General features: G+C 43.5%; 1 protein-coding gene across 1 annotated transcript; it reads left to right on the top strand.

Annotated features, from left to right (window-relative positions):
- The first annotated feature begins 1,498 nt into the window (after positions 1 to 1,498).
- LOC138835110 (undifferentiated embryonic cell transcription factor 1-like) lies at positions 1,499 to 2,391 on the top strand. The gene is made up of 2 exons (XM_070033774.1): positions 1,499 to 1,973; positions 2,135 to 2,391. Exons 1-2 carry the CDS (start codon positions 1,499 to 1,501, stop codon positions 2,389 to 2,391), a joined length of 732 nt encoding a protein of 243 aa, XP_069889875.1.
- The last annotated feature ends 6,727 nt before the right edge of the window (positions 2,392 to 9,118 follow it).

Raw genomic sequence — 9,118 nt, forward strand, 5'->3', positions numbered from 1 at the left:
TGTTACAGGAGTACTTACGGTTTTAATTGTTTGGGGAATGTTTGTGACTTAAGAGCTTGCAAAATAAAATAACTGCGAAGTTCTTCTGTACACCACCTTGCTTGAATCTGCTCTAAAAGAATGCATTTTTTTTACCTTTATAAACCCTGAGCTATTTGAGTTTGGGACTGCTCATTCCCTAGATGAGTTAACCCTGGCTGGTCAATTGAATAAACTATCTTTTAAGATACTGGTCAGCGTCTGTGACTTTGTCCAGGGGGTCAGTCCACTTCATCTGGATGCCCCAGTGAGATCCTATTCTCGCCTGAACAGGATGACTCCTGTCATGACCTGACTCCTGTGTCAGGGGACAGGCCACATGGCCGCACTTAGTGGAAGGCCTTGAGAGACATTCCTCAGTCCCAGGTGCCCTTGCTCTGTGAAACCCCTGAAATGAACTCTGGAGTTTGTTCTACCAGTAAATTTCTGCCTGTCATCATCATGTAAAAACATAAATGAGTTGTTTTAAACTCCCAAGAAAAGTCATCAAGTTTTGGTGTTAGCAAAAACTTGAAAATTAACTAAAGTTCTTCTTCAAAATAATGCAATAATCCTTTACATTTTTGAGAAGTCAGATAATTTGATTACAATGTGAACAGCTTAATGCACTAAAACACCAGATCTTTGGTTTTCTGTAATATCCAAGTTACTATTCACTGGCAGAAATTTCTTCTGTTGTCTGGCCTCAGTCCCTCCTGCTCTTAGAAATTTACTTTCTCCCCTGAACCCCCTTTTCCCTGGGAAAAGAATAGCCATGGGTACAAAACTGTGAAATCAGAAAACAAAACACAATTATTGATAAAGGGAAAAAACCTCCTGGTAAAGAAAAACCCCAGACAAAGGCTGACCAGTAGTCAACTTTTGTCCTTTCCCCATCCTTGATAAAAAAGCAAAAGAACATCGCACCCTTACTCAATTTTACCAAACTGGCAGCTTTGCAAAAGCCTATTGACAACCGAGGCTTATCACCAGCTGCATTAAAGAGCAGTTAGGAGCTTATAATAAAAATAATTTCTAAAGTAGTGTCAATAGCTTTGATAGTATTGATCATGCTGACCAAGTCAAGATTATGTTTTGCCTATGCTTCTGTGAGTCAAGGCTATGTTTCTGCCAAGTTTTGCTTCTATAACCTTGCTTGCTTGCCTTGGTAACAAGGCCTTAAGCCCACCAATTGAAGACCACCGCTGAGTGGTCCCACTATGAGTGACCTATTACAAATGATTACATATGATATTACCATAAAGAACAAATTAATTTAAAGGTCATATAACTGTAACCAATGAAAAATATGCCAAACCTGCCTTGCATGGCTTGTATATATAACTCTATCTAATCTACCCCTATAAAAACACATCCTACCCTGAGCTCAAGGCTGTTCCTACTTTCCCAGTGGAAGGAAGTGGTCCCATGTGGTAGTAATAAAGTTCCTAGCTCGGCAGAGAGTGTGCGGGCAGCCGAGATGCCACAGCCGCCCAGGGTCTCCCAGCCCCCAGGCCCTCGCAACCCCCCGGGCCCCCGCAGGCCCCCGGGCACCGCCCCAACCCCGGAGCCCATGCGGCCCGCTGGGATGCTGCTCCGGCCCAGGCGGCCGCCACCGCTGGTGCTGCCCTCGCCGACAGATCCCATGGGCGAGATGCTGCCGCCAGCTGAGGACGCACCAGGGACCCCACCGCGGGCGGTGGCGCTAGCCCTGAGGCAGGTGCTGCGCACTCCCGCAAAATGTCCTCGCTGCTACAAGTTCCTCAAGAACAAGGTGCCCAAGGCCACTGGCCAAGCGCCCGGGCCCTTGGACGCACAGATCCACGAGCTCATGGGGCTGCTGGGCGACGATGGGCCGGACGAGCGCGCCCGCCGCCGCCCCGCGGGGCCGGGGTGCCCACAGCATGGCCGCCACCCCGCCCCCTCCGCGCCCGCACCAGCCCTAGATGAGCCAGGTAGGCAGGCGGCCGCGGGAGAGGGAAAGGGTCGGCAGGGCAAGGGGGGGGCGTGGGGGGGGGAGGGCGATTGGGGCTGGAGGCTGGAAGGGGCGGCCGGGGCCGGAGGGTCAGAGGCCGGAGGGTGGGCTGCAGCACTGACCCTGCGCTCCCTCCCGCAGCTGCCGCATCGCCCTGGGCCCCTGCCAACCTCTTGCCATCGGCCGCCACACCATCGCTGAATGCTGCCCTGCTGCAGACGCTGACGCACCTGGGCAACATCGTGGGCATGCTGGGCCTGCTGCGAGACCAGCTGCTGACCCGGAACCAGCACGTGGAGCAGCTGCCTGGCTCCTTCGACCAGACCTTGTCCCTGGCCCTGGGCTTCATCCTGGGCAGCGTGGCCACCCTGTGCGGCATCCTGGGCAAGCCGAGCTAGCCACCCCGCCACCCCCCCACCCCCAGCATTCAAGAAAGCCTTTTTGATAAAAAAATAATAATAATAAAGTTCCTAGCACTTTTATCTGGGTTTCGTGAAGTCTCTTTTGGATCCAGGATATAATAGATGTAGGCCCAAGTGAGATCCAGGACCCTGGGCCTTGAGTTCAGGGACTTTGGACTGGTGTCAGAAGAGCCACTCCCTAGGGGACAGCTGTGGAGAGAAGTTCCTAGCAGGAACTTAGAACTCAAAAGCCTCTAGAGGTAAGTTGAAAAGCCTGGCCAGGTATAGTGGAAGGGGCAGAAGGGGAGGTGGGATGCAGCAGAACTCCCAGCCATGGAGGAGTTTGGGATGCGCCTCTCCCCAGTGGAGGCAGATTAGGGTTCTTAACCTGGAGTCTGGCCTCACTTGGGTTCTTATTTGTTCTGTCTGTCTGTTGGAGGTGCCTTCTGCTGCTGTTTGCTTATGCCTGTCTGACCATTTGGTTTGTGTGGCCACCTATCTGTGTCTGTTTTAGTTGACATTTCTGTCTAAATGTCTGAGAACCACAAGCATGGAGAAAGGGATGAGATGGAGAATCTCCTGTTAAACCTATGTCTACAACCCTAACCCCAGATGTTGGAGAAACCTTGGGATGAGGTGGAGAATCTCCTGTCAAACTTAGTTCTCCACTCTGGTGCTGATAAAATTCCAAGGGGAAAGCTTATTTGGCCCAAGCAGGAAAAGTAAGAAACAACTTCTCTTTAAGCTAATTCTGAGATCACTGATATCTTGCTTTTTGTAGAAATGCACCAAACTTCTTTATCCATCACTTTTGGAAATGCTTTTAGAACCCTTTTCTTATTTTCAGGAAAAAGCCAGGGCATATGAGTACTGTTACCCAAGGTCATCTCTGCACTCTCTGCCAGGTAGATTGGCCCTCCCTTAATGTAAAATGGCTGCAGGAGAGCTCCTCTAAACTAACACCTCTCTTCTAGGTTCAGAGAGTTATTTTGGGGCTCTCAGTCACCGAAGTCAGGTACCCTAAACGCCAGAGCTCACCATTCTCTGAAAAAAAAAACCCAGACAATTATTCAAGTTATTAGAATCTGTTATTTTTGTTCATTTGGACATCTCTGGGGGAATAAAAGTTCCAGCTCTGTCTGGGCCTGGTCATAGACCTGCTCTGTTTTGTCTGTGTTGCAGCAGTCAGGACGTGGGCATGGGAGGTTGCAAGACCTTACAAGCTTCAGGCTGCATTTTCCTGCAGAGGCAGCCGGAGGTGAGGGCATAGACAGTTTGAGCCTCGTTTGGACATTTGGCTTGTCCGAACAGTTAAAAAATTGTAAAATGCTCTTGTCTAAAAAGAAAATTGGATAAAAGATAGGCTAGTTCAGTTTCAGGTGACTCCCACCTAGCCTTCCTCCAGCTGAAGGTATTCACAAGGCCAATTGGTAAAATGCATTGCTAAACAAGCAAGCCCTGGGTAAATGAAGCTCAGCAAAGGCACTTTGTTTTACAAATCTTAAATCTTTAGATCAAGATTCTGGACTGATTTTCATTTTTGTGCACTTTAAGTTTTGTATGAGTATGTTGGAACATGTTCAAGATGAAAATCAGCATGCTGTAAAAAAAAGAGTTTAAACTGTAAGGAATGTCATCAGATTTGTATGCCAAATATCTTAAAGGATTATTGTATTGTTTTAAACAGGAAGTTTAGTTAAACTTTCTAAGAATTCTTTAATTTACAAATCAAAATCTGTATTTTAAAATTCGGTATTTTAAAATGCAAAGGTTGTTTACACTGTAATCAAGTTATCTGACTCAACAAAAAGGCATTGGCTGTTTGGGATTTAGTTCCCTCTGCTAAAACTTGGGGATACTATTAGAAATTTAAATATAAAGGTTTATTTAACACTGTCAAAGATTTTACCTGTTCTGTCTAAAACTTTACCTGTTCTGTCTGAAACTATTTCATTCAAGAATCAAGAAAAAAAAAGGGAAAAACTTAGACTCTAATAGAAGAACTGTCTTTTGAGGTGAGGGATGTAGAGGCAGACGTGCAGCTCAGCCAGTCATGCAGGTTGGGACAGACCCTGGGGGGAGTCCACGCATGGTAGAAGAGGGCAAGCTGGCACAAAGGTAGTTCAACTAACCCTGAAGAGTTGGGTGCATGCACATTCCTTAGGAGGGGCTGTATGACCAATCTTTGTCCTGTCCCTTTCTCTTGCAGACAGACACAGGAAACATAATGGTAAAAATGAGTGATGTCATGATCTGATTGGTATTCCTAAAACTGCCACTTGGATGTATTAACTTTGAAAAAGCCTTAAAAATATGGTTAGAAAATTTATTAGTATATGATTTGCTTTCATTGATACTCTGCAATTGGATATGTTTTTTTAAAAGGCATATAGATGGGCTGGGAAGGTGGGTCAGTGGTAAAGCACTTGCCTTGCATGCATGAGGCCCGGGCTCAGTTCTTTAGCACCACATAAGCAGAAAAGAAACAACCAGAAGAGGCACTGTGGCTCAAGTGGTACAGCTCTAGCCTTGAGCTGAAGACCTGAGGGACACCACCTAGGCCCAGAGTTCAGGCCCACAACCAGACACCCCCCACCAAAAAAATAAAAAAGCATATAGGTGTTAAGTCTAGCTTCTTGGTACAGTACTGGTGATTAATTCTTGCATTAACAAAAAATGGTCATTTGAGTTCAAAAGTTTTTAATGTATATCTGTTTTAAAATGAGTAGCCAAGAGGAAATAGTGGTACATATCCTCAAGATTTCAAAGGAGTTTTCAAAATACAAATGAAAACTAAAGTATAAAATGTTAAAGCAGAGATTAATAAAAGGCTTAAATTAGGATTGGTAAGACTTTAGCCCACTTATTTCTTGGGCAGTTGTTTCTTCAAGGTTTGTTGTTGGGTGATTTAACTTTTGAGTTCCAGGTATATTTTAGATATGAGACCCTTGTCCGTTGTATGGCTAGTGAAGATCTTCTCCCAATCCGTGGGCTTTCTGTTGATCTTGCTAGCTATGTACTTTGCCATGCAGAAGCTCTGCAATTTCATGCAATCCCATTTGTCCAACCTTTCTTTGATTTGTCGTATTTCTAGGTCTCTGTTAGGAAAATTTTGGAGACCTGGGTTTCTCTTATTCCATCCTGTAATGTTTTCAGAGTGTCTGCTTTGACTCTGTGGTCTTTGATCCATTTGGAGCTGATTCTGATGCAGGGTGATATATAAAGATCTAGCTTTAGTTTTCTATAAGTAGTTAACCAATTTTGCCAGCACCATTTACTGAAGAGGCTGTCTTTCATTCTATTTTTTTAGCCCTCTTATCGAAGATTACAAAGTTATAGGTATGTGGGTTCATTTCTTGGTTTTCAATTCTATTCCATGGGTCCTGAGATCTGTTCTTGAGCCAGTACCAAGCTGTTTTGATTTCTACAGCTTTGTAGTAGAGTTTGAAATTTGGTATTGATATTCCTCTAGCAGTGTTCTTTGTGTTAAGGATCGCTTTTGCTATTCATGGTCTTTTATTTTTCCATATGAATTTTTGGATTGCCTCTTTTATTTTCCTGAAGAATGAGGTTGGAATATTGATAGGTATCGCATTGAATTTTTAGATAGCCTTGGGAAGTATTGCGATTTTCATGATGTTGATCATTCCAATCTAGGAGCATGGGAGGTTTTTCCATTTTCTAATTTCTGTTTTGATTCCTTTTTCAAGTTTTTAAAGTGGGTTCCTCATAGACTCCACATAGACCTCCCCTGTGACCCAGCAATCCCACTTTTGGTCATTTAGTGGAATTATCACAAGCAAAGCCGTACTAAAGCTACCAGCACAACTATGTTTATTGCAGCATTATTTACCACAGCTAAGATATGGAACCAACCCAGATGATCCTCAGTAAATGAATGGATCAAGAAAATGTGGTATATATGCATAATGGAATTCTATGCCGCTATCAGAAAGAATAACATTGTCCCATTTGTTAGGAAATGGAAAGACTTGGGAAAAAAATATATTAAATGAAGTAAGCCAGGCCTAAAGAAACATAGGTCCCATGGTTTCCCTTATTTTCAATAACTAGTACATGTCTGAGACAATCAGAAACAGTCAGATACGTTGATGTAAGGTTAAATGAACCCCAAGATAAGGACTCGAATAGTTTTTCTTTCTTGCTATTGTTTATAACATATTTATAAGATGATTTGTTTGTTGCTTTGTATGTCCCTCCCCCATGGCGGGGGCGGAGGGGTTGGAGGATGGGGAGGGTGGGAAGATATTGTAAGGGGAAAGAAAGGAGGAGGCAACAAATGTACTCATCACCTTGCCCATGTAATTGAAACCTCTACATATGGTATTTTCAAAATAACAACAAAAAAAAAATTCTTTGAACTTAAAAAGAAATTAGGATTGGATGGGCTGGGAATGTGGCTGGGCTGCGAAAGTGGCTTAGTGGTAGAGTGCTTGCCTAGCATGCATCAAATCCTGAGTTCAATTCCTCACTACCAGGTATTCAGAAAAAGCAGGAAGCAGTGCTAGCCTTGACCAAAAGAAGCTCAAGGACAATGCGTATGCCATGAGTTAAATCCCAAGGACTGGCAAAAAAATGGAGATGAATTCCTGGTTATAAAGTTTGAAAGTTAAATTGTTAATATTTTTCTCAAAGTGCAAAAAGGAAAAATTAGGATTACCAAAATAATTGCTTAATTGCTATTTCAGTTTGCTCTTATAGTTTTTTTTTTTGTAACAGTTCCAGCAGGCCCACACAAAGGAGTAAGGATTCTTACAAGTTTGTCAGATATAACTTTCGGCCCTTAATAAGTTCGAGGTAGACCATGCTTTAAAAAACGATTTCTAAAGACCATCTTTGTTTCTTTTAATTGGAGTAAACATGGCCTTTTGTTTAGACTTGTTGATCTGAGAACTGTGGTTCAAATCCAGCCTGGGCAGAGAAAGGTCCCTGTGAGATTATCTCTAATTGGTCAACAGAAGAGTTGTTTGGGGGCTCAAATTGGCAGAGTGCTAGCCTTGAACTCAGGGCCTGAGCGCTATCGCTCATCTCTCCAGCTGAAGTCCAGTGATTAAGGAAAATGCCAAGGTGTGTGTATCCCAGCATGGAGAAAGACACTCCTGGGACCCTGGCAATGATGAAACATCCAGAGGCAGTTACAAGCCACTGCTCAGATGGCAGAGATGGTATCAGATCCTGTTTGGCCTTTCAAAAATTGAAGGACTGGGAAGGTGGCTCAGTGGTAGAGCGTTTGCCTTGCATGCATGAGGCCCTGGGTTCGATTCCTCAGCACCACATAAGAAAAAAGAAAAAAGAGGGAAGTGGCACTGTGGCTCAAATGGTAGAGCACCAGCCTTGAGCTGAAGAGCTGAGGGACAGCACCCAGGCCCAGAGTTCAGGCCCCACGACTGGACCCCCCCCAAAGAAATTGATCAGAGCCAGGAAGTCATGAGAAAGTAAATTGTAATCATGCCTTTCTAAATGTTTGTCTGCTTCATAATTGGGCAAGAATGTGCCAGTCATCTAAGTGGGTTGTAAAATGTGTGGGATAGTTTAAATTCCCAAATTAGGGCTTTGAGCAGATACAGGGCATAACTGTTGGAGACTTCTTAAATTACAGGAGGGGTTCATTTTACCTAACATCATCTTATCTGATCTTTTCAGCTTGTCTCAGACATATACTAGTTATTGCAAATAAGGGAAACCATGGTGAAGAGCTACAGTAACTCCATTTTAAGATCAAACCTCCTGAGCTGTGCTGCCCTCAGAGTAACCACCAAAGAGAAAGTTCTCAGACAAACCCCAGGTTGCCACCAACCCTGCCCATCCTTAAGGAAAAGAACAGTTCCCTAAGTATTCCATCAGAAAAAGGCAAGTGTGGTCAGGGTGGACTTAAACCCCCTGAACTTGTGGACTTGCTTTTGTGGAAACCCCCTAAACTTGTTTGTTCGATACTATAAAAGCTGTTCTAATTTTGTGCTCGGGGCCTCTTAGCATCACCGGTTACCAAGTGTGCAGAGGACCAAGCTCGAGCTTTCAATAAACGACTCTTTGCTGTTTGCAAAGAGCCTGGTGGTCTGTGAGGGGCACCCGAAATCGGGTACTTCAATGGGATCTATGTTTCTTTGGCCCAGCTTACTTCACTAGATAAGGACACAAGTAGTTTTTTCTTTCTTGCTATTGTTTCTAACATATTTATAAGGTGATAGTTTTGTTGCATTTATGTCTCTTCCCCCACAGTATAAGCCCTGTTTTCACTGTATTTGATGTTGGTATATTTTGGGGAGGGGAAAGGAAAAAAAACAAATTGTTTAACTAGGGATACAGGTGGACCTATTGCAACAATGAGATGTGCAAAATCCTATGTTGAAAAGCAAACTTTACAACTTTGGCACCGGGGGTGAGGGTATAGTGGTGGAGATGGGAGTGAAGGGATGGTAGGGGAAAACCAAAGGAGGAGGCAACAATGCTTGATAAGAAATGTACTCATTACCTTGCTCGTGTAATTGTAGCCCCTCTGTATTGCATTTTCACAATAAAAATTATTTATATATATATATGTATGTATATATATATATATGTATGTATATATATATATGTATGTGTGTATATATATATATATATATATATACATATATAAATTAAAAAATTGCAGAAGGTAACAGCCCAGGGAAAAATTCAGATCTCTTACAGAAAAAACTTCAATGACTTAATGTACATAAGA

Source organism: Dipodomys merriami, unplaced genomic scaffold (assembly GCF_024711535.1).
Source record: "Dipodomys merriami isolate MVZ:Mamm:240054 unplaced genomic scaffold, mDipMer1.0.p SCAF_2283, whole genome shotgun sequence".
Taxonomy (NCBI): Eukaryota; Metazoa; Chordata; class Mammalia; order Rodentia; family Heteromyidae; genus Dipodomys; species Dipodomys merriami.